Here is a 26,895-nt window from a genome sequence, read left to right on the forward strand (position 1 = left end):
GTATTTCTTTGTTTTTTGGACCCTTTGTTTTTCATTGTTTTTTCAATGAAATTCGTTGGGGACTCTTCTAAGATCATAAACAGCATAAAATACATACATTTAGACCAGCAAAACTAAAAATAATCATAAATTTATGATTTTTGGTTGAAAACACAATTTACATTGACTTTGTACACGAAATCACGTTTTTGAGCAATTTGGGTCTGACATGCACTTACATAACGTTGCGTAATTTCGGAACCGCGTACCCGGGTGATGCAAAAATTAGTCTCATAAGTTGCGCAAGACTTGAAAGTAAAAAGTCAGCGAGCAGCGCGGTCAAACAAATTTGCGCGGCGAAAATATCGCGCGACCCGTTGAGGGGGGCCTCCGAGGCCCCCCCCCCCCCCCTGGCCTAGATAGGGTTAAAAGACTATTGCACAGGCAAAATTACTTATAGAGGATGACTAACTATTTGACAGGCAATGACGGGGTAGTCTTTGATCCAGACTATGGTAGGTCGAGAGAATAAAAGACTATTGCACAGGCAAACTTACTTATAGAGGATGCCTAACTCTTTGACAGGCAATGATGGGGTAGTCTTTGATCCAGGCTTGTGTTGTATTTTGATTGCACTATTGAGATGTGTCAGAATAGCAGGGATGTGAGGTAGAAGCATAGATGTGCCGGCGCTCAGACCACCTTCACAGAGAACAAAAAACAAAACAAAACAAAAATAAGATACCAGTTACCTTATCCCTCAAAAGACAAGATAGTTTGGACCCCTTCCCGGAAAAAGTTGCTGATAGACAATAATAAATATAATAATAATAATAATGTTTCATTTACCTAGGCGGAAAGTCCCTTTATATCTTAACCACTTGAAGTTAAAAAAAAATCAGCATGCACATTGCAAATGAGGCAATCTACAAACTTTCAATTCAATCACTTAAAAATATTTCAAGTTTGATTAATGATGAATCATGATAATGTATGCATTAAATCCTAAATATGTTTTGAATTGTGAACTAAAAGGTCGGGGGGGGGGGCTGAATCCAACCTCACTCTCAGCCATATTAGTTTTCAGATTTCACTGACCAGAGATGGGAGAAGCTTCAATAGCTACATGTACCAGTTTCCTTTTGGCTTTTCTTTGCCACCTCGCCATGTTAGATCATAAACCCACACAGATATTATCAAAACGCTTGATTAGGCTATGTGTACATGTATATCATGCAATATCATGAAGTACAATGAACATTAAAGGAGAATGAAACCCTTGAAACCAGCTGAATCCATATCAAAGAGAAAAAGAAACATATTGTTGAAAGTTTGAGGAAGATCGAATGAATAATAAGAAAGTTATGAGCATTTGAATATTGAGATCACTAATGCCATGTAGATCCTCCCATTGGCAATGCGACCAAGATCTGTGATGTCACACACGTACAACTCCCTCATTACTTTAGTACTTATTTCACTTATATTCTCACTTTTATAGAGTCTATCACAAGGTGAGGTGTTCTCTTTATGAGAGGACAAGTACAGAGGTTTCACAACATTATATCATTGATGAATCGTTTGTCATATGATTAGAATGAGCAAAAAGAGATGTTTTGGGGTATATTTTCAGTGTCCATAAGGGGAGAGTTGTTCATCTGTGACAACATAGATCTTGGTCGCATTGCCAATTGGAGGATCTCCATAGCATTAGTGATCTCGACATTCAAATGCTCATAACTCTTCTATTGCTAGTCCTATTTTACTCAAACTTTTGTTGATCTTATTCTTTGATTTGTCTGCTTTCACAAAAGCTAACTTGCTCCAAGAGTTTCACTCTCCTTTAAAATTCTAAAGGATAAATCAACCGTCAGTTTAGATTACTGTAACTTTGTATATTATTATGAAGCATCATGAAGTACATGTACAATGAACACCAAAATTCTGGAGGATAAACCACCCATCAGTTTAGATTATTTTTGCATATTATTATCCAGCATCATTAAGTACAATAGAAAAAAAAAAAATTTCTAAAGGATAAATCACCCGTCAGTTTAGATTCCTTTCCATCCCGAAGAGCGCCCTCAACTTCCTCCTCCTCCTCGGTCTTCAACATCAGAAGATTCTCAACGATGTCCATCACCATGGCAACCACCGACTGACAAACCTTAGGAACCGAGAGAAGGCCTATGACCTGATGGAGTAAGGTCACGTTGAGGTCATCGGGGTGGGGCTTTATTAGAAGATGTTGGTATCTGAAAACAAACAAAGGTAGGGATGAAATATGTCAAGAATTGGAATCAGCATCTTTGCAATAAATGCAGAAAGCAATCAGATTTCAAGCAGAGCTGACAAACACACTAGTCATATTAAGGTCTTTATATAACAAACAAACATAAACCAAATATAGTTGCAAAACTAGCGTTTTAACCCTCAGTTCGGCTCGAAAATTGCTGTTCTGAGAAAAATGACTTTAACCCTAACTAGGCCGGGCTTTTTTGGCTGTTCTGTGGCTGGGGGGGGGGTTGATTCAACCCCCCCCTGAGATCTCGGCCGCCGATCACGCGAGCGCCGCAAAAATTTGCACAGTGGTAGTGTGGGATGTAATCTACAAGGCTGTATGGTAAAATTTGCCAAAATAATGAGATTTTATTTTATATGAATTAATTATGCTAATTTATGCATAAATCATACTTTTTGCTCTAATTCACTAAATAAAGCTCCTAGAATGCTAATTTTTGGTAAAAATATTCTTTGTAGCATTCTTAACAATCGCAATTGAAAAAAACTTCGGTTTGGAAATCAATTTCTTATGTATTTTATTGTTTTATGAATTTCTTATGTATTTCCTTGTTTTTCAACCTTTTGTTTTTCTTTGTTTTTTTCACCAGATTTATTGCACAACCTTTTTGAAGCATAATTATGCTAAAATCAATTGATTTCAGTTGTTTAAAGTAAAAATAATCATATCTTTATGAATAAGATGAGAAAACTCAATTTGCATTGACTTTGTACACAAAATCACGTTTTGGAACAATTTTTGGTCTGACATGCACTAACAAAATGTTGCGTAATTTCGGAACCGCGTACCCGGGCGTCGTAAATTTGGTCTCAAAAGATGCGCGAGACTTAAAAGTATAAACTCTACGAGTGGCGCGGTAAAAAAAAATCGCGCGGCAGAATGCTCGCAGAAAATGTTGAGGGGGGGGTTGATTCAACCCCCCCCCGGCCATTTTAGGGTTAAAGTTTAGAGGTTTGAGCTTTTTTATCAGACATAAATAATGTATTTTTAGCAATGGGAAAAGAAGCAGCACGATAAACACTAATAACTGAAGAATTTTTAGCTTATTTGGGGTTTCAATTATGAAATAAATGAGATTTTTGTGTAGATAGACTGTTTAACCACAGCACATGAATACACTCATACTACACATCATAAGATGGTAAAATGGTCTACCTTCTAGATAGACCATTTTACCATCTTACCCCAAATAAGCACAACATTCTTCAGCGATTTTCGAGATAGACCGTTTTACCATCTGAAGGCCAAGTTAACAGGGGGGGGGGGTCAATTTTACCTAATCTCCCTCAATGAATTTCGCGTCCGCCAAAAAATAATTCATGACTTCGTCACTTCCTTTCTTTTTTTTCTTCACCTCTTGTGCGTATAATTAATCCATTTTTGCAGAAAAATTAGACATATTGTTGCGACTCTGCGCAACAATTTTTTCATGCATATGATCACAGAATTGCTCAAAAACATAATTTTGTGTACAAATAAATGCAAATCTATTTTCAACCGAAAATCATAAATATGTGATTAGTTTTACTTTCGCTTGTTTAAACAGATTTACGTTTTGCTGATTATGATCGCAAAAGAGTCTGACAAAGTTCATTGAAAAAATAATAAAAAACAAAACATTGCAGAATGCTTCCAAATATAGATTTACCTCCCCCCACACACACATGCGTGCACAAACATTTTGAATTCATTCAGCTTTTTTATGTGTACTTTGATTTTATCAGATTTTATCTATCTACTTATAGTCAATTTGTGGAAATAAATTTGAAGTTAAAACTTTAAAGCTTGACGAACCTCGTGTACTGGCTCCATGTGAAAGCTAGCCTGAGTAACGGTGATGGAGATCCTACACTCTGTGATGTCAGCTCCTTCAACTGGGGATACACAGCGCCTTCAAACACAGTCTCAATCTCAGTCTCTGAGTAGGGATACTCGTTGAATCGGGAAAAGAACTCGATCAGTCGCTGCATGCAGACCTGACGTAGATTCTTCACTTGGTTTCTACAGAACAGCTGAAGCTAAAGGGCAAAAAGATCACTTATAGCACTATCATACATGTATCTCTACTAGAGTAATTATTTGCACATATAAATTTTTACAAACAGACTTTATGCTCAAATCAAAGGAATTCCAAACGTAACTTTTTCAAGACAAAACAATGATGGCTGCTATGCATAATTTAGCTGTGTTGATGTGCACGTCCTAGGTCCTTTACGGTTTATTTTCAATTGGTCTAATGCCAATTCGTCCAAGACCAACTCATCTGTTATCATTTGGTCTACCATCAGTTCGCCCACTATCCACATGGTCTAATTGCCAATTCGTCCACTCACGATTTTGTCTAATAACCAGTTGGTCCAATATCCATTTAGTCCATATACCATTTGGTCTAACTGGACTAAGTGTTAGGATATTAGACCAACTGGTTATGAGACGAAATGGTCCTAGACGAAATGGTGATTAGACGACGTGATGATTGGACAAAATGGTTATTGGACCAAATGGTTGTTAGACAAAATGTTGATAGACGAAATGTTGATAGACGGAATGGCATTAGACGAATTGGCAATTTACCTTGCTATACTAGAACACTTGATTGAGTAAGCTCGCTCATTATGTGTGACCACCGGTAGGTCATGCAAATAGGTTCACCTTTTGTGCTTTCTGATCGTCTAGGAATCTCCATCGTTCGAAATATTAGATTGTTTACCCCGGCATATGGCAAAAGGGTTATACGCCCCAGGCCTGGTACTGTTGAATCAATTATCAACAGCATAGGATTTGTACCATATTTCGATACCCATAGTTAAACCACATATTAATGCCTTGGTTTCAGTAAAACTCAGTTTTCCCTGGCTTCTTACTGGTTCATTAAAGTCAACTTACTTCATCTCTCCTCGACAATAACAGATTGTAGCTGGCCACGGCACATGTGATCAAACGGAACAGCAGAGGGCGGTACGAGTCCATCAGATGACCTAGTTTACTGAAGATTACTCCGATGGTGTCTAGCATACTGAAATAAGACAGATTTAGGTCATTTTATTACAATGCATTCTTAATTAAAGCAATTAAAGCAATTTAAGTTAATTACCAGTAGTGGTAGCGATCTCAAAATGAGTTCAAACAGAATCCAATAAACTGATCACCAAGTGTGTGTATGTATAAATAAAAAACATGTGCCAAATGCCTCTGGAAAAACATGTGTAATTGCTGAGAAATGAGCAAAATAAGCACAGAATTCCATAAAATGTTGGGTATTTTTCCAAACAATATTAATACACCATCCCACTTATCCCTTTTTGTGTAAGCAATCATAAGAATGATACGTATTCAGGTAAGATTTCATGATACCACAAAGATAAGTTGATTTGAATGTACCAGATCTAGATCTATGATAATATGGTGGCATTTAACTGTGAATTTAAAGACTTTCTCTTTAAATAATTGTTTGCTGCAACAACTTTCTTTTATCTTTAATATCAAAGGTCAGCCACAGTTCACAAAAGACATAAATAAAATGAAACCAGTTTCCAGGCGGACATTTGATCAACATTTTCATGCGACATGTTGTCAGATCTGACAACTTTCCTTGATTCTGACTGGCAGAGAACCATTGTTACTATAACAACTGTCAGATGGAACAGGACTTGTCAGATAAAATGTCCGACAACATTCATGAAACGCTTCCCACGGGAGCATTTTATCAACATTTTTCGTCCTGTCCGACAAGTTGTCAGATTTGACAACTTTCCATGATTCTGATTGGCTGCGAACCACTGCTACCGTCATGGTAGATTTGGGGGTAAAACGTCCGACAAGTCCTTTCATGAAACTCTAATTTTTTTGCCAGTGAACAGCAAGAGAAAAATAACCCTAAGATATTGCCATTGAGTGTGAGTCTGAATATGCAGACTAACCTGTGTTGTTTTCTGAGTGGAACGACTGCACCAAGGTCTTGTGAGAGCCATTCAGATCGCATGGTACGTAGATCATCTGAAATAAAGTAAAAGACAAGTTCAATTGTGATACATGTCGTTAAATGTTACATGTAATTGGCTCTGAAAGGATTAAAATGGTCCTGTATGGCCTCATCACCATCATCATCATCGCTATCGCTTATAATCGTCATCTCTAAAACCACCTCAAATGCAATTGCCACCACCATCATAGACATCATAATCATCATCATCAGAAGGATCATTATCATTGTCACTAACATAATAATCATCATTGTTGTCATCATCATCATCATCGTCAGCAGCAGCTGCATCTTCATCACCTACACCATTACCATCTTCACAACTGATGCCATCATCACCATAATCATCATCATCACCATCTTCTTCATCACAAGCATCAACATCATCATCATTAGCATCACCACTACCACCACCATCATTTTTTTACATAATGTTCATCAGGCTCTATAATGAGTTCCATGTAAACTTTCATCATCATCATCATCATCTTCATCACAAACATCCTCATCTTCGTGATCACTACCATCACCACCACCATCACCACTGCCACGTACATTTAATAAGATGTTTACAAGGCTCCATAATGAGGTCCATGAAAACCTTTATCATCACCATCACCATCATCATCACAACCATCCTCATATTCGTCATCACTACCATGACCATCATCAACATCATCGTGATCACCACCACCATCATCATCATCATCATCATCACCATCATCACCATCGTCTTCATCACAATCACCATAATCACCCTCATCATCATCGTCATCCTAATCATCTTCAACACCGCCACCACCATAACCATCATCACCATGATCATAGTCATCATCATCACCACCACCATCACCACCACCACCACCATTGCCACATACCTTTAATACCATGTTTACAAGGCTCCATAACAGGGTCCATGAAAACCTTTATCTCCTCCGGGGTAGATCATCACCATCATCTTCATCACAATCATCATCATCATCAACATCATCATCATCATCATCAACATCATCATCATCACCATCACCATCATCATTATCATAATCATCATCGTGATCACTACCATCACCATCACCATCCCCATCATCATCCTCACCACCACCATCACCACCACTGCCAAATACCTTTAATAAGATGTTTACAAGGCTCCATAACGAGGTCCATGAAAACCTTCATCTCCTCCGAGGTGGATCCAGCGATGAACCTCAGAATGACCGATCTCCTGATAGCTATACCTCCTTTGCCTTGGGTTCCAGGGCTTGTCTTACTCAACATCTTCCCATACAGGATCCTATATTGGACACCAACATCAAATGATAAATATCTGTTAACCCTAACTGAACTGGGGGCATCAAAGCCTCCATCCCCCCCCCCCCTGTAAATTGTCAATCCATCTATTGCCAACTTGTCCACTTACATGGTCTAACTTCATTTATTCTAATGTCATTTAATCACTAAGCATTTCATCTAACAACCATTTGGTCCAATAATCACTTCGTCTAATCCCCATTTCGTCTATGACCATTTCGTTGCATAACCAGTTAGTCTAATATCCATATCATTTTCGTTCATTTCGCCCAATTCACTTAGTCCAATTAGACCAAATGGTATATGGACTACATGTAAATGGCTATTGGACCAGCTGGTTATTAGACAAAATGGTGAGTGGACCAAATGGCAATGAGACCAAACGAAACTAAACCCCCTTCCCACCCATGAGACAATTTCAAGCCTGTCAAACCACTTCACCTTATGATTTTTTTTCTCTTTGAAGCCTTGTGCACATTTTGACACCAGCTTTCCGAAAATCGGACCTGTTACAGAGTCATGTGACCTAACCTGATAAGTGAGATTTTTTGCATTCTGTGTACAAAACCAATAGGAAAGTGGTATTTTCAATTATAAAACTTTTATGACATCATAATACCTATCATATGACCTCATAAGACCATCCCTATGACATCACAATACCAGACCTACGACATCACAATACCTATCATATGACATCACAATTCTTTTCCTATGACATCACAGTGAAAATATCATACCTGAAAAGGATAGGCAGCAGTCCTTCTCTGTGAAGAGGGTCAACCACCCCAGTGCTTTCATCAATACCAAAGTGAACCAAAGCATCTCTAAAGAGCTTATCATCCATCAACTCATCAAGCTGTTCTTTGTACGGCATCAAATATCTGTAGTTGTAAGTATACAGGCAAGCGAGGGCGGCCTTCTGAATGTCTGCGTTTCTACTTGAGAGCAGCTAGGTAAGAATGAGCAGACAATTAAAATGTTGAGTCAATTTTTGTATCTATTTGACGAAAGTGACCAGAAATTTCATTCAATATTTGGCCAAACTTGATACACTGTAACAATTACATGTATATTTACATATTATGCGATAGGGAATTATACCTGCATAATGATCTTGAAAAATTCAGACTGATATAAATCTGTTGAGTCAATTTTTGTATCTATTTGACGAAAGTGACCAGAAATTTCATTCAATATTTGGCCAAACTTGATACAATGTAACAATTACATGTATATTTACATATCGTGCGATAGGGAATTATACCTGCATAATGATCTTGAAAAATTCAGACTCATATAAATCTTGGTCAAGATTTTTATGTTAATACAATAACAAGGTCAAAGCTCATTGACCTTTGACCTTAATAATGTGATTTGAAACACATGCAAGATGATAAGTGATTCTTGTTAATTACCATTAAATCTAAGATTCAGATTCATATATTTTAAAGTTATGATGACATTAAAAAAGAACTTAACCTTCGGTACGATTTCAATATTAATACCACAACATTATCAAAATTCATTGACCTTAAATGAGACTAAGGGGGCGTTGCACTAAAATATTTGCGATCAATTGCAAATTTCAGATGCAAATTTACAAGTGATGAATCAATTCTAACTGAAGCAAATAATATACTTGTTGATGCAAGATGGAGACCGTCAATCAATTGTAAATTTTCAATAAAATACATGAATTTCAATTGATTTTTGGAACCTAACAATGACTTGCGATCAACTGCACCTGTCTTACAACACCCCATAAGTGAGACATAACAATGCGTTGAAGACAAATTTCTACTTACATTCATATAAAGAGTTCTGAGTTGAGGCTCAAGATATAGGGATTTAGGATCCTTGTACTTGCTGAATAGATTGAGATGAGCTAGAATGGACCTGGAAAGAAATACAAGAAATTATATAAATCTGACATTCTCCATTAAAAAAAATCCATTGGTGTAATTAACTGCTCATACAGTAAGGCATGTGCTGGAACTGACAAACTGATACATTGTTCCCTTTTTCTTTCTTTTTTTTTTCTTCTTCATTTTTTTTCGGGGGGGGGGGGGGGGGGGGGAGCATGATAATAGAGTCTTTGCGAAGATAATAATAATAATAATATCGGCATATTTACCCAGGGTAGCCACTGTTCTCCCAGCGGGCCCTGCTATTATTATTACCCCAGCTTTAGCACGGCTACCTTGATCGGGCGCTTGAGCACATACTCTTTTTTTTTTCATAAAGGTGACACAACATTTGATCCTGTGACAATTGCTCCGGGCTTCATTTTGTCTAATATATAGGGTTGCAATAGCGTTTTATGCTAGGTTTAGGATAGGGTATAGTGTTAAATCAAGGGCTGAAGTTCGTTATTCCATTCATGTGTGGAATCGCTACAGCAAGTGTCATGGAACCTTCATAAAATGGTCGCAGGGCCCTACTTACCTGTAGACCGGTCGTTTCTTCTTTCCTTTATGATCTTCTTTCTCATCCTCCTCATCATCTCCTGACTGGCTGGTCGGTTCATTCTTGACCAGTCGCAGGTCCTGAGTGGGGGCGCTGTTCACATCAGTAACATAGTACTCATTCCTGTCAATACATAATGCAAACCAATCTGCTTTTATATAACGCTTAATACATCGGAACGACGTCTCTAAGCGCTATATAGATATATTATTACCCCGGTCATCGGATCCTGGCATGCCCGCATACAACATATGTCATGGAACTGATTCTGCCACCCTTCAAAGGTCCCAATGGTTTGAAAAAAAACTGAGCTCGAAGAGAAGTTATGTGGGAGAACGTCGTTTACGGCGGTGCCTCGCAGGGACCTTCAAAAAATCTCTGACCACAGATTTTACGAGCGGGCTTATCGCGTTATGTAAGCGGGCTCCAACTTTCGCCTGGCGGCTCGCCGATTGATGTTAGATATCGTTCCTTCGCCCAAAGGAAGCGATAACAAAGAATTAACAGAGGAATTGGAAGATGGTTCTCCTTCTGTAATAGCTCTATGATCCAATCAACCATAACTATGGAAAGCTAACAACATCAATGTCTAAAATGCATGATGATTCAAAATATTTTCTAAATATAATTTATATTCCCACATTCACTGTTTTCTTGGCAATTCAGTATGCTTCTCTTTGTTTTCAAAGAACATTGCGCAAATTTCCTAAAGAAAAATTAATGACATTGATGGATTTCATATACTAAAGGTTGATTAGATTAATTGTAACTCATTGTAAGACAAGGCCCTCTTTTGCATCATGTCCACTTGATCCAACACCATTTGGTCTATATGGATAGAGAAACTATTTATGGACCAATTGGGCACTAGAGTAGATTAGAATTAGAACAGGTGGATAATAGACCAAATGGCAATTAGACCAAATTTTTACAATGAAAGAATTCATTTCCAAATTCACTAAAAAAAATGAAACAATGAGAACAACATTATATATACACAAAAAATAAAAATAACAACAAAAACAATAGTATCAACATACATGTATAAAAAAAACATAACTGGAATAAACAGTGGTAATAGTAAAATAATAGTTGGTGCATAATTATGACAATACAATTCAAACAATGAATGGTAATGGGGTATGCACTAAAAAGCCATAAAACGCTTGGTAATACCCTATTCATATCAATCATCAAAATAATATCCAGTATATGGTATGAATGCGGCTAGTACCATTGAATAAATACACAAAAGAATAATACAGTAATAACAATAGTTGACAGTAGACCAAAGTTATGTCAAGAGCATTTTTATTTATTTTCACATAAAATTATGGGAATGGTAAAACTGCCTTACTTGATGAATCGAAGCAGGAGTGGAGATAGCTCTCGAGATCGTCCTTCTGCCTTCGCAACAAAACCCTCCATTGCCTTCCACAGCAGCCGTCGAAAATTAATGTGGTCTGGCCGATCGGATCTCTGCGTATCATCGTCATAGCAACGATGATAAAGTTCTTCCATGTTGGACGGTTGGGACTCGATGCTCTTGGGGGCGGTATGCAATGTTTGATAGAAAGATGATGATCGATGGTAGAAGAGGTTGTCTTCATTCAGTTCGGCGGTGCTGTGTAGTGCTTCGGTGAAAACACTCCAAAACGATACCTTCTCCATGCCATAGGCATGAGACCTGCAAAATTATCAGAAAAAAATATTCTTAAAGGACAAGTCCATCTCAACAAAAAGTTGATTTGAATAAAAAGAGAAAAATCCAACAAGCATAACACCGAAAATTTCGAACCACAAACTATTTCTTTTGTATTTTATTATATGAAATATTCTAATTTTCTCCTCATTGTCAAGTGATACAATGATTAATTCCTCCCTGAACATGTGAAATTAGCATTGTTTAATATATGGTTCAGTCAAGTTGGTCCTTATTGTCAAATCTATAAAAAAATGAAATATTGTAGAATTCAAACAATAAAAAACAAAAGAAATAGTGAGTGATGGACATCATCGACTGACTCACCTAGTTGTGCATATCACTGTTTTGTGAAAAATAAGCGAAACTTTAAAATATCATAACTTTCTAATTTTACATGTACATCCGATTTTGATGAAATTTTCAGCACTATGCTAGTTTGATTTTTCTTTATTTATTCAAGTCAGCATTTTCCTGGGGTGGACTTGACCTTTAAATTTAACAAATCAATCAGCTTTGGAGCTAAACGAAAATAGCCACAGAAAACAATAATGCACTACCATTAGAAAGTCTGTAAAAATAAATTCTGGTACTGGAAACAACAGAAAATAAAACATTCACCGAAGTGTACAAAACTTACACAAAATTACAAAAACTATAGAGAAAGATATCTGTAAAGTGATTTTTCAGGAAAGTGTATAATTACAGAGAAATAAGCAGTTGAAGATCAGATAAATAACTTTAAAAAATGCCCAGGCATCTATTTATACAGTTTAAGTTTCTTACTTGATAAGGTCAGCCACTGGCTCCCATAATAGCTGGAAGTTGATGTACAGTTGTCCAAGGAGGAACTTCAAAGGAACCTAGATTAATAACAATTATTCCACATGAGCAAAAAAACCAAAACGTCTTGAAAATATTTGAAAATTCTCCGCCTAACAAACCATAGGTCAGCAGAAAACTGATTTTTAGACAATTAGGTCTATGATTTTCCTCCGCCTCCTCCTCCTCTTCTATTCGTTCTCTTTTCCTATTTTTCCATTTTCTCTTCTCCTTCAATTTCACAATCATTATCATCACCATCATCATCATCACCATCACCATCACCATCATCATCACCATCACCATCACCATCACCATCACCATCACCATCACCATCATCATCATCATCATCATCATCATCATCATCATCACCGTCATCATCATCATCATCATCATCATCATCACCGTCATCATCATCAACATCACCACCAGAAACATCATCACCATTATCTCCATCATCATCATTACATTTTTTTTATGTACTACATAAGCCAACTTTTTTGTGATTCTGCAACTATAACTTACATATTTTTATATGTTGTTGATTTTAAATCCTTTCATAGACGAAAACAAGTAGAAACTAAAATCAATTTAATAAATGAATTATATAGGGTACAAACCTTTTCAAATCCTATTGGTATATTGTTCTTCACAGAGTTATACTGTAGTTGACCCAAACACTTGAGCTTCTCACGGTACGTATCTACGGTTACCGGAGCCTCTTCAGCTTCCAGGCAAAGTCTGAAGACTGATACTGGTTGTATTGTCTGAAATTAGAAACCAGTTACAAAAACCAATTACAGAATGTGGACTTATCAGGCCATAAAGACAGTCACAAACCTTTTACAGGGCTAAAATATTGGTGGTATTGCCTGAAATTAAAAACCAGTTACAAATCCCAATTACAGAATCTGGACTATCAGACATTAAAGACAGTCTAGAACCTTTTGCAGGGCTAAAATCTGACACTACAGACACTACATAAACCCAAGGATCAGGGGATAATGTAATTTCTATGTTCCAGCTGTAGTTTTTTAACTGAATTTGGGGGCTATTTATTATATTTGATGGACTAATTTGAGTATCAAGCAATATATCATCAGTCTGTCATCTGTAGAAAATGTTCTTAGTAAATTTTCTTAGGGCATCTAAAAAAAGATGATCACCCTATTAAAGACCAAAAGGCATTCCATTTGGGGAATTTAAGGGATGATTCGAGCTGATATGAGTGATATCACATGTCGCTCTCAAATATTTCCTCTGCTGTCTAAGATATAGGGGAGAGGAATTCCCACCAATTTAGCTGAAGTACAAGTACAAGTTTGGATCTCGACTCTCATTAGCTGGTCTTCCGTGCTGGATACCAATGTAAGATTCAGCCAGTCAAGCGGAAAGTGCGCAACCTGCCATATTCTATTGTATGTAAACTTTTTTATTACGGAAATATATACTACTACTAATACTCCTACTTCCACTATTACTTGATTAATCAGTATCTTTTCAAGCTCTTAATTAACAAAGACAGTTGATAAAATATTTCTTTAAAAATGTTTTTACTGGATATTTTCCAACATGAATTTAAAATTCTTTCACAACAATGCTCACCTGGTCTTCAATAGCTGGCATGACGACGGGAAACTTGTCAAGTATTCTTAGAGTAAGCTGACGAACCTGTAAGTAGGGAAAAAAAATCTATATCAATATCTCCCAATGACACTTTGTCATACACATGTATTTTACAAAAATACCAAATCCCTTCAAAGGCATGGGTTAACATTACAAAATAAGGTCTCTTTTACAAAAAATTACCTGAAATGCATTGTGCATTTACATGTATTTAGTATTATTCAAATGAACAACAATTAAAAAATGCCAAGGATACAAAAAAACAAATTTGTGAATGCACTTTCCATAAATCTTAAAGATAGATGCCACTTGTGATATTTATCCAGTACACTGTTCCACATTATGCTTATTTGCTGGGGCGGCGGAACCGGCGGCTAACCCCCCCCCCCCCCCACCCCCATTCAGATCTTGGACGCTAATCCCCGCAAAAAATTGCACTTTCATATATCAGATGTAAACTAAAAGGTTTTGTAGAAAAATTTTCAAAATATCAATTTATGTTTTTTTTCATCAATTATGCAAATACTCGAATGAAATTTGCCCTAAATTTTTTTTTTTTGGTATGTTTTGCGTTTAACTCACTTTACATAGCTAGCAGAATGCTAATTTTTGTGAAAGTATAAATATTTACATTTTTAACAAATATCTACAAAAAAAATGTTTAAACATACATTTTAAGTATTTCTTTGTTTTTTTCAAACCTTGGTTTTAATTATTTTTTTCCAAAGAACTTTGTAGGGGACCCTTAGGCAATCATAAATACCATAAAATAAATCCATTTAAAAGGTAAAAATAATTATACATTTAAGATTTTTTGGTTGAAAAACACACTTTGCATTGACCTTGTACAAATAATCACATTTTTAGCAATTTTGGGTCTGACATGCACCTACAAAATGTAGCGTAATTTTGGAACCGCGTACCCAGGCGTCACAAATTTGATCTCAAAAGATGCGCAATACTTGAAAGTAAAAAGCTGGTTAGTGGCGCAGTCAAAAAAATTTCGGGCAGTGGTGTAGTGACAAAATTTGTTGAGGGGGGATCAAATTAAACTAGTAAACTCTCGTGTACACATGTAATGAGTGCTAACCTGACTATGTGGCAAGGATAGGTTCTGTTCTAGTACTTCATAAAGAGATGTTAAAGTATCAGATGTCAGGATGTCATCATCCGTCTTAGAACACAGGCTGAGAAAACAATCTACAGCTAGGAGGACGGACGGTGAGGACGGGTGATGCCTAAAAGAACAAAAGATCAGTGGTAACATGATCATCACAAAACATTTTAAGAACAACATTTAGTATTATATAACTCAAAGATTCTTGCCATCTGATTGGTTCAAAGGTGTTCAATATTTGGTCCATTCTTTACTGCATGCATTTTTAAATTTTCCATTGCATGGTGACCGTGCATTTGTAATTTTTCCATTGCACGGTACGCTAGCGCTCCCTCAGTATAATCATGTGTATGTCTACTTACCTTTTTATGTATGTGTGTCAGGGTGTGTGTGTGTTTGCGCGCATGAAGTTAGCGCAGATCAAACTGACTGTGCACACTCGACTCAGATCCATGAAGCGATGCGCGTCACAAAAGAATTAAAGCAAAGGGCTGATGAGCTGTTGATACACGGGGGAATACACCATAGGCCGACTAGCAATTATCAGAGAAAAAGAGTTGCTGGAAATAGGCCTACATAATCTTTATCCATTTTATTCCTTTTTTAAATTTTTAAATACTTTGTTACTTTTATGAGTTATATAAAACAAAATATGAATGTAAATATTTGTGCAATGGAAAGAATATTTACATTCGTTGAAAGATGAAAATATTCTTCCCATTGCATGCATACACATTCATAATTTGTATGCTAAATCATATTCATACTTGTTTAAATAATGCTTAACACTTGCACGTACTTCATCAGAAAGAACTCTGAGATGGTAAAGAGTCTAAAGTGTCACTGAAAGTGGACGTAAACATGGCATCTAATTATCATTAAGTGTGGTGCCATCAAATTATGATCGTGAAATAAAGCATTATTAAGATCTTTGAACCTTGAAGAGTAATTAATCCCTTCCAGCAGCTTCAAAGCTATCCCGGGATGAAAAAATTCTGTGCACCGTGCAAGTTGCACACAAACCATGCCCACAACCACAGCAAATCACTCGCAGAGTACATAATAACTGTTAAAATAATCCTTTTCTTACCAGACAGAATAAAAGGTTTCTTTCAAATAGTATTGACATACAATTCTATTTCCATTTTGTTAATAGTACACACAAACAAATTTATTAATTCTCTTTTTTTTATGACAGTGTCATCGATGTTGCTTATTCGTAGTGCAAGTATTAGCATCCATGCACATGAAGCAAGAACAGTGCAGTCGTATTAGGGTTAAGTAAATACAATTTGAGCAATGAAATGGGACATACATAACGAGAGCCATGATACGATCAACACCCATGACTGAACTGGGTGAATCTGATCTGGTCAGAAGGAGAAGACTCTGGATGGCTTGTGAGAGGATGTATAACTTGGATTCTAGGAGAAAATACAAAAAAGAATAAGTATTACACTGTACAACACCACAATTGAAGAAAAAAAAATAGAATTACAACACAATTACTGAAGAAAAAAAAAATTGTATTACAACCCCATTATTAAAGAAGAAATTAACATCACAACACCATCATTGAAGACAAAAAAATATGAAAAAACACAATTTCTTTTAATTCATTTCTTGAAAAATAAATGGGACATGGTTCAAGGCAATCAAACCTCACCCTCAGGCATAAACAGAGGGGGGAAAAGGTACATGTAGACCAAAAGCCAATTGACAGTATTTACTCTATCATCCCTTGAATAAAATGAAGAAGAGAAGTCGCCCAATGTCAAAGTCTATACTTTCAATGCCAAAGTCAGTTCCTAGCCTTGAAATAGTTATTTCTTCAGATGAAGTAGATGAAGAGTGAATAATCTGCAGATAAAGCCAAGAGTCAAACTTACCTTCCTTTTGTGGTGTTAATTTCAGAGCAGCCTCAAGAAGATGCGATACAACATCCTGGAGCTTCTTACAGCATTCTGACTTATCCACAGGTCTGTCAAATAATACAAATAGCACATTTTATTGAACTCCTTAACTTATCCACATGTCTGTCAAATAATACGAATAGCACATTTTATTGAACTCCTTGACTTATCCACATGTCTGTCAAATAATACAAATAGTACTTTATATTGAACTCCTTGAATTATTCATAGGTCTGTCTCTACCCTCCAAGTGTGCAAGTGTTTGCTTTTGTTTAACACATCGTATGGAGATGGAAGACTGCAAATTCAGATGAAGTGATCGAGGTCAGCAGGATTACCTCACCTCGTAACATGATGACAACACGAGTGTCGCTAATGCGAGTAAATAATATGCCCGCCTGCAAGGCGGAAAATGGAGTTATTGGTCAAGCAAGAAAATTGGAAGGTGGCGACTTCACCTTTGACCTTCTGACCTCAAATCAATAGAATTGCTGGGATCTACATGTATGCTAGTATCATACACACCAAATTATATGAGCCTAGGTTAAGTTCAACTAAAGATATCGCGTTAACAAGGACTTCAGAAGGGCAAGATGAAAACATGTCACTGTGATCTTGACCTTTTGACTTAAAAATCTATAGGATCTTTGGGATCCATGCTAGTATCATACACACCAAATTATATGAGCCTAGGTTAAGTTAAACTAAAGTTATCGTGTTTACAAGGAAAAGTTAACGGACAGACACCGAGAGTCATACCATAATAGTAAGTCTAGGATGGGCGTATAAAAAAATATGAGCACTATGCTCCATCAGAAATTGCATGTAGTCACTGAGCTTAATATTTAAATATTTCATCCTCTCACCTGACATGAGGTACGGAGACAAGAGCAGCCCAGAGATGAGACTCCTTATAGTCCTCCTGACAGTGTAGGTACGATGAAAGGTAAACTGGTACATTCCTTGCATTGTCCTTCTCCTTCTTCCCTTGTTTCCTCTTCGCCTTACTGCATAAAATACATATAAACATGATTGTATAAAACAAATAATGCACATCACCGAGGGCATTAGTAAGAATTATACACACGTAAGGTAGCCTGGTACACTCTGTGCACTGTCCTCCTTCTTCCCTTGTTTCCTCTTCGCCTTACTGCATAAAATACATATAAACATGACTGTATAAAACAAATAATGCACATCACCGAGGGCATTAGTAAGAATTATACACACAAGGTACCGTACCATAAAGAATATGTTTGTTCAATGTGGATATAAGCCTATAATCTTGACAGAGGCTTTATCTTCGCCTTTATGATTCTGATGCTGTTACGCAAAATGTGGGCAATACATCTGAAGCGGAAGATTGGTCACAGTTACTGCCTACACACTCCGGTCTCACATTAGTTCTTGTTGTTTATCGACAATTGTCCAGTGGCAGTTTCTTGTAACTGCCAGCAGTGAATGACAGTCGATAACAAGACAAGAACTAATGCAAGATCAAAGTATATATATGTCCCTTGTTTTCCATATCAGACGCATTGCCAACATTTCGCGTAGCAGCATCAGACTCACTCCTGAAGACGGACAGTCAACCTGCCCAAAACGTCGAGTCTACTCTTCTGCTCCTGCTACTACTCCATTTGCTGACTCAAGCCAGCCTTCTCTCAACTACTCGAGCCTTCTACTCAAGCCTGCCTACTACTCAGCTTTCCACTCCTTCTGGTTTACAGTCCTTTTTTAAGGACTATGCTTATTAAGGAAAGAATACTCATCTTTCAAACCTACACTTTCACACCTTTCCAATTCACCTCTGTTTCTATCAACTTTTCTTACTCAAGGACTTCACAAATGGTGTACCGTAAAATTCTTCCACAATTGCTCATACCACCATGCAAACCTTCAAACATCAACCAGCATCAGACTCGTAAAGGCAAACGCAATCCTCTGCCTAGATGTGGATACCTGATGTGTATTTGCCGGCTGAAGTCTACCGGGTAGGGCCTGTAATCGACGATGTCTTCTCCCACCGTCACAGATGTTCGCTTGGTAGAGACAAGATCAGCTAATGTTAGAAACATTGTCTCCATGGTAACAGTATCATCATGAGCCATCTTGGAATGACAGTATTCACACAATGCTGGGAGAACATCCTGCAAACAAGACATCCATAATAAAAGGAAATGATTTTAAAACTCTTGTTGGAATGCTCCCAAGGGGGTGTGAAAAATAAGCATACATTGTGTTTGGGAAGCCAAGATCCAATAACAGGGTAATAATCTGGTGACACAAGATTTGCTCCTGCGACTATTGCTCTAGGCTTTATTTTGTCTATGATGTAGGGTTAAAGTTGCAATAGGGGTTTATATTAGATTTAGGGTTAGGTTTGGGATAGGGTATTAATAATAGCAGGGCCTGCTGGGGGATCAGTTTTTCGGAACTAAAGTGGCTTCCCTGGGTAAGTATACCTTTATTATTAATACCCCTACAGCTCTGTTTTTATAAAAGTCTAATCAATATAAACAAATAAATTCACACATTTACAGTGGTGCTAAAAAGTTAGTGAACCCAAACAGAAAATGAACACATTTCAAAGAGTTCAGGTTCTGCCATGTTTTCGATATGTAATTGTGAAGTCAGGTGACAAAGTATCATATTCAATCAAGTTTGTTTCTCTGGGCTTGCGGAACATTGCAGTGTTGTTGTCTACATTCAACACTCAGCATGAAGGAGTGCATTTTCTGGTGGGGTTCACTAACTTTCTAGCACCACTCTAAGTATATGGCTACAACACTGTACCTCTTCAAAATTATCAATGTGAAAAACCGAGCGGCTGAACTCAAAGACAAGCTGACTGCTGTAGTTGCTCTGATATACCTACAGAGAAAAAAATGGCATATAAGTATATTACTAACTGGTCTGTGACTGCTTTATCTACTTTCCACTTGGTTCATGGATAAAATCATATGGGGGCTGGGGCGGTTTAGCCCCTGGAATGCTCAAGAGGAACAGAAACTAAATTTGGGAGCCCTGGAAATCCATTCATTGCAATGTTAAAGCTTATCCAATGTAGGTTACTATTATTATTATTGTTTTGTTTTGTCATCATCTGTGCCTGGGAGGCGAAAAGCAAACTAAATCACTATGACCCGCAAGTCTCTCTCTCCTGATATAACTGATTGGGGGGAGTGCAGGTGGACCACTACACCGGGGTTTCCCCCTACTCTTAATACAAATAGTGCAGTGGGTTCTTAACGTGCAAAGGCGTTGACTCTCCTCTACACCGGGCCTCCATTTAACGTCTAATCCGAGGGACAAAGTGTTTTCCACTGTAACATAGCCTGCATCTATGAAACAGGGTAGAGACGTTTACACACAATGCACTGGCTTCAGTCATCCGCCCAGGGTGGACTCGAACCCACAATCTTTGGTTCAACAGGCAGCCAACTTAGCTAACTTCGCTTTGTGAAAAGTAGCCCACAAGGTCTACTCCTATTTGGTGCACAAGTTTGTCTACTAACCCTTTCGTCTAATTACTGTTTAGACAATTTAATAATTTGTGTAATTTAAAGATGGATTTGAGCCATTTTGTCTAATACATTGTAGCCACTTGGTCAAACACCACATGGGTCATTGCAAGAAACGTGCGTTTCTATTCTCATCATTCAAGCCCAGCCATGATAGGGGCACCTTATTCCGCTGGTAGCCTGACTGGCCCAGCTGATGTTGGGCAGCTTCCCGTACTAACAATAATATCATATTCAGTCTCAAAATCACTGCTTTGATGGAAGTAAAATTCACCAATAAATATGCGTAGTCCATATACGACTTGCCCAGTATTATCGGTCGAGCCACCTTGGTACAGAAGTATATTTTAGCAATTTTTTTTTAATGCTACAACATTACAAATGAAAGCCATTAACATGTAACAGAGAAATTATAAACTGAAGATATCGACTGAATATCTCCAAGATGATGTCATTTTAAAAGTTCACCTGACATCTAGAACACTTCTTTTCGAGTCACGTGACTTTTCAAGTTCTAAGGGTTAAAGATGGCTGATGAATCAACTCAGTTCACTTTAGCCTCCCAGGTACAGGAGACGCCAAACAAAACAATGATGAAAATATAATACTTGTAGGCGCTTACCGAATCAACAAGAGCAGTTGTATCTACATGGTGTACATTTCCGTTAGTTGCTTGCAGCAGACTTGAGACAAGGCTAAGCGCCGTCTTCCCGTAGGCTTCTGGCAGTGATTGTCGCTTCACAGCTTTTACAGCATACTATATAGCATACAACAAAATTTGAAAAAAAAGCAGGCAATGTCAGTTAGATTAAGGTAAACTATAGATTTTGAGCAGTAGAAATGTGGCTCTTGAAGTGATCGAAGATCATTCCCAAAAAGGCGTTTTATTTATCGTGAGAGAAATATATTTCGATATGTTGAACGACCAGTTTGACTTTCGACCTCATGATTCCAAAATCTAATCAGATGGTTGTCATTCCCATATGCATACATGAGCCATGATTGAAGTCGAACCCTGAAACGGTTCTTAAGTTACTGCGAGGATGAGATGGACAGACAACCTATAATGATAATGCCTCCACTGATTACCTATGACAGGCGTTGGTATAAAAATCTGTTTAAGGCAGATAATCTTGTTTTCATAGGGAATTCAAATTGATTTGGTTATAAATCACCCACATAAGGACAAGATTAATAATCAGTAGAGTATGTACAATGTAATGCTAATGGAAATTGTCTAATGATAGAATCATTATCTCAATTTTTCCTGGCATGACAATTGCCCTAAGCAAAACAGGCTTTTCCAAAGTATCTCTTTCCATGGTATATCGAGTTTGTTTCCCCTGAAGGCGTCTTTATTACAGTTATTTCCAATGCTTTTCGCAAAGACAGAAAAAAAATCACAAGCCAACGCCCATATTAAGACGTGGGCCTATTTGTACGCAGGGTAATAAGATACATGCCTGAGAGAGTTGTCTTGGATTTGCAATCAAACTTCCATTGTGAAATCTGGTCATCTGGTCAAGAAGCTGTACCAAGCTGTCCAGCTGACCAGCAGCGTTGGTCTGGCCTTCAAGAAACGATGCTTCATTCTGAAAAAAGTAAAATAAAATTCCCAATTCACAGTCACGGTCTTGAATCCTTATCTTGAATCCATCATGGTACAGTCCAACCTATCTTATCTGGGGGCCGTTTCATAAAGCTGTTCGGAAGTTAACCCTAATTCTCCCGGGGGGGGGGGGCATTATGGCCCCCCCCTCGAAAATTTTTGCGATATATCTGCTGCGCAAAATTTTTTGACCTCGCCGCTCACTGACTTTTTACTTTCAAGTCTCGCGCAAATTTTGAGACCAAATTTGTGACGCCCGGGTACGTGGTTACGACATTACGCAACATTATGTAAGTGCATGTCAGACCCAAAATTGCTCATAAACGTGATTTCATGTACAAATCCAATGCAAATTGTGTATTTGGCCAAAATTCATAAATGTATCATTATTTCTACTTTTAATGATCAAACTTAATTAATTTTGCCTTGTTTATGATAAGAATTAAGTCTGGAACAATTTCCATTGAAAAAACAATAAAAAACAAAAAGTAAAAAAACAAAGAAATACATAAGAAATTTAAAAAACAATAAAATACATAAGAAATCAGTCTTGGTACCAGAATTTTTTTCATTCACAATTGTTAGGAATGCTATAAAGAATATTTTCACCAAAAAATAGCATTCTAGGAGCTTTAATTAGTGAATCAGAGCAAAAAGTATGATTTCATGAATAAATTAGCATAATTAATTAATATAAAATAAAAATATATGAATTCAGTGAAATTTACCAATGCAACTGCGTAGATTACGTCATTCTCTACCATCATGCAAATTTTTGTTGTGATCGCGCAATCCACTGCTGAGATCTTAAGGGGGGGGCCATAATAGCCCCCCCCCCCCCCCGGGAATGACAAGAATCAGAATACCCCGGGAGATTGAGGGTTAAGAGCGACTTTAAGAACGACTGGTGAACCTTTCTTACACCCTAAACCATCGCCAATGAATAAACCATTTACCACAAGAAAGGATCACGAGTCTTAAAGTTGCTCTTAACTTACGAACAGCTATATGAAACACACACCAGGGGCCTGTAACACACAGCTTAGCATTGATCGTAGAACAGTTTTCTATGATTTATTGCATTGACTAAAAGGTACAACCAATCGTGAAAATCAAGTGTAAGATTGATAGCTAACCTTTGTTTTACGGGACCCTGGATACGTTGGGACCAGGGTCCCAAAACACAAAGCTTAGCGATGGACAGCAAATATGAAAAAACACTTCTGATTGGTTCCTGGTCAGTATTTTGCGCAAAATACGCATGTAAAATTGATCTTGATTGGTCAGTTCATTTAGCGATTGATTGCTAATCTTTGTGTTACGGAGCCCAGGACTTACCCGGAAAAGGGGTTTATCTGGATATGGGAGACCCAATGTTTGATACACAGAACTGCCTCCCCAATTTTAGCTACACATAATCTATTGTAGTGGGTGTACACTGTAACTATTTTACTGCTGACAGCGCGAAATTATGGGTGGGCTTTTACGAAAAGGAAGTCAATTTGTCGACAAACTCTTGGAATAATTTGCCGGGGGGTGACAAACATTTAAGTCTGACTTGAGTCGTACTTTATTGCTGACGCATACATGATATGCAACTGTAAGTGCGACTTTATTTCATACTTAAATCTTTGTGAAACACTTCCCTGCAAAATTTTTGAGGAATATATCGATCAGTCAATGAATTTCATAATTTGATCATCAAGGCTTCACACAAAGTCAGCGATAGTAAGACTAACTGTAGGCTCAAACATGATACATGTACATGGTGCTGTTCGTAATGCAAGACAACAAGTGCTGTTTTTCCCCAAAATGAAAAAAAAAATACAAAGCTCATATTTTATTCATTCATGTCTTCTGAAAAACAAACAATGAAAACGAGTAACAAAGATAAAAATAGGAATAATACTAATATGCAACATTTATATAGCGCTTAATACAAATGTTTATAAGAACAGCATATCATTACCCCAGCTTTACCAAGGCTACCCTGATCGGATGCTCGAGCATTCAAGGAATTCCTTCCTACCAGGTACCCATTTACATGTACTACACCTGGGTGGAGAGTGGCAACACCTTGCCAAAGGATGCGAGTGCTACGGTGAGATTTGAACCCCGGACCCTGTGGTTCAAAGTCTGAAGACTTATCCACTGAGCCACAACACCTCTACAAATACATATACTGTACCTCTAGGTATACCTTCTCTCTCTCACTTTTTCTTCAAGTTGTTTTTCTTTTCCTTTTTCTCTCTTCCTTTTGTCTCCCCGGCTTTTTCTTTTTTTCCTTTCCTTTCTTTCTTTTTTCTTTTTTTCTCTCCCCCTCCCCCACTCTTCTCTCTCTCTTTTCTTTTGCACTGTCGCGCTTTGCGTTTTACCTATTAACGCGATGCTTTTTACGCTTTGCGTTTTGCGCACTGCGTTTCTTGATGCTGTTGACTATTAATAAATTCATCAATTCCTGATGAAGCCCTATGGGCGAAAATTTTATCTAACTTTTCTCTCTACGGTTGTTTTGTTCACCTTGTATTTTACCTCTAGATACATACCGATAGTGCATCCCATATGACCTGACTGTGCTCTCTCTTCAGATATTTACCAAGGCACCTGAACATCTCCTGGAAGCATTCCAGGACCAAGTCCCATGGAAGACTGACTGCATTCTCGTTACTATGGCGACAAGGACCAAGACGAGACAGTAATACTGGTAAGATCTGAAATCCAATCATACGGTAAAGTCCACCAGGTAAATGATTCATGCATATTCATATATATGTAAATGTTTATACATTTACAAAATTATATAATGTACGGTTTTAGAGACAATATTTCTGGGGTTACATGACATTTGCTCTGCTCTAAATTCCACACACTAATCGAATGACCAACTTTAACCCCCCCCCCCCCTCCCAAGTTAAATAAGGGTTAAACACTTTATCAAGAAATCAATGTCTGCTGCAACTGCTTGACCTGTAATGATAAAAGGCCCTAGAATGAATATTTTTAGGACTTACCCTTACAGCTGATGAGTGAGTCTGATGTCTAACTCCTTTCAACATGTCAAACAATAGATGACCTAGACCTTTGGCTTGCTGTAATACAATACAAAATGAAAAATCAATGAGAATTGTGTGTTTCATTTGAATCTCAACAACAGTATTAGTCTAATCTTAAAGTGATTGTTTCACATTGTTCTGATTTTAACAATTCTCATTTTGGTTCTTGGAAATGGACTAAACATTAGGCTTCGAGTGTAAAAAAATCTAGTACAAAAGTTTCAAAGTATCATATCTACAGAAACTATTTCCAAACTTTGGAGATGTAAACCAATTTAAAAATGATAGGGGGCTGGTTTCAATAACTATGTGTATAGAGCAAATCTGTTTACTACAACACACAAACTCTAGATGAACCCAGCATGACCTACATACAGTGTGTACAAGGTACACTGAAAGTACAGTGTAGCTAATATATTAGAGTGCGCATCTTTTAAGACCAATTTTGTGATGCACGGGTATGCGGTTCCGAAATTCATGATATTTTGTAAGGGCATGTCAGACCTAAATATTGCTCAAAAACGTGATTCCGTGTACAAAGTCAATGCAAATTGTGTTTTCAACCAAAAATCATAAATGTCAGATTTTTGTTTTGTTTTGCTGTCTGAAGGGATTGATTTTATGCTGTTTATGACCTCAAGAGTCCCGACAAAGTTTATTGAAAATACATTGAAAAACAAAAGGTATAATAAAACAAGGATATACATAGAAATTGCAAAAAAACATTATAATACATAAGAAATTAATCTGATATCGCAATTTTTCACATACATTTGCTAAGAACACCATAAAGAGTTTCTATAACAGAAATTAGAACATTTAGAGCTTTATTTAAGGAGTTAGAGGAAAAAGTATGATTTTGCATACTAATTACGCATAAATTAGCATAATCACTTAATAGCAATTTGCATGAAATAAATTACTGTACAATTTTGTAGATTATGTCCCAGACAACCTGTGTGCCAATTTTCGGCATGATCGATGACCAAGATCTCAAGGGGGCCTGGGAGGCCCCCCCCCCCCATGGCCATATGATCTCCCAAAATACCACGGCCTAGATATGGTGTGAATAGGTCAACTTTTTGTTATTTCTGATAATCCAGGTATCTCAATTGTTAAGACTATTCAATGCGATCAATCTGATCAACCACAACTATGGAAAGCCAGCAACGTCAACATCTAAAAAAAGACATACATGTTCAAAATAATTTCTTTATCTGCTGTGTCCTCAGGCTCATACATTCATCATTGTCTTGACAATTCAGCATGCTTCTCTTTGTTTACAAAGGACATCGTCCAGAATTCCAGGAGAAAAAATTATGACCTTGATGGATTTCCATATACTTGAGGTTGATCGGATCAATCGTAACTCTTGGTAAGACAGAGCCAACAAGTACCCCTTGAGGTTACACGGGCTTAATATCACAACTGGCAGGCAAAAGATATACATTCGAGCCAACCCATTCTCAATTTTAAAGTTTTATATTGC

At 37.3% G+C, this 26,895-nt stretch overlaps 1 protein-coding gene across 1 annotated transcript in view; it reads right to left on the reverse strand.

Annotated features, from left to right (window-relative positions):
- LOC129283329 (small subunit processome component 20 homolog) overlaps positions 1–26,895 on the reverse strand; it is a 78,514-nt gene that overhangs the window by 34,552 nt on the left and 17,067 nt on the right. The window contains exons 7-29 of the mRNA XM_064114026.1: positions 25,365–25,442; positions 24,900–25,064; positions 22,208–22,336; positions 21,367–21,501; positions 20,017–20,094; positions 19,183–19,370; positions 18,087–18,227; positions 17,197–17,288; positions 16,623–16,731; positions 15,281–15,428; positions 14,170–14,235; positions 13,185–13,331; positions 12,529–12,605; positions 11,398–11,727; positions 10,020–10,163; positions 9,380–9,470; positions 8,312–8,523; positions 7,388–7,554; positions 6,202–6,277; positions 5,168–5,297; positions 4,076–4,299; positions 2,026–2,234; positions 537–681 (exon numbers count right to left, since the gene is read on the reverse strand). Of these exons, the coding sequence (XP_063970096.1) occupies positions 537–681; positions 2,026–2,234; positions 4,076–4,299; positions 5,168–5,297; positions 6,202–6,277; positions 7,388–7,554; positions 8,312–8,523; positions 9,380–9,470; positions 10,020–10,163; positions 11,398–11,727; positions 12,529–12,605; positions 13,185–13,331; positions 14,170–14,235; positions 15,281–15,428; positions 16,623–16,731; positions 17,197–17,288; positions 18,087–18,227; positions 19,183–19,370; positions 20,017–20,094; positions 21,367–21,501; positions 22,208–22,336; positions 24,900–25,064; positions 25,365–25,442 (3,281 nt within the window). The remainder of the gene's footprint in view (positions 1–536; positions 682–2,025; positions 2,235–4,075; positions 4,300–5,167; positions 5,298–6,201; positions 6,278–7,387; positions 7,555–8,311; positions 8,524–9,379; positions 9,471–10,019; positions 10,164–11,397; positions 11,728–12,528; positions 12,606–13,184; positions 13,332–14,169; positions 14,236–15,280; positions 15,429–16,622; positions 16,732–17,196; positions 17,289–18,086; positions 18,228–19,182; positions 19,371–20,016; positions 20,095–21,366; positions 21,502–22,207; positions 22,337–24,899; positions 25,065–25,364; positions 25,443–26,895) is intronic.

The sequence above is a fragment of the Lytechinus pictus genome, chromosome 19, assembly GCF_037042905.1.
Source record: "Lytechinus pictus isolate F3 Inbred chromosome 19, Lp3.0, whole genome shotgun sequence".
In the NCBI taxonomy this organism is placed as follows: Eukaryota; Metazoa; Echinodermata; class Echinoidea; order Temnopleuroida; family Toxopneustidae; genus Lytechinus; species Lytechinus pictus.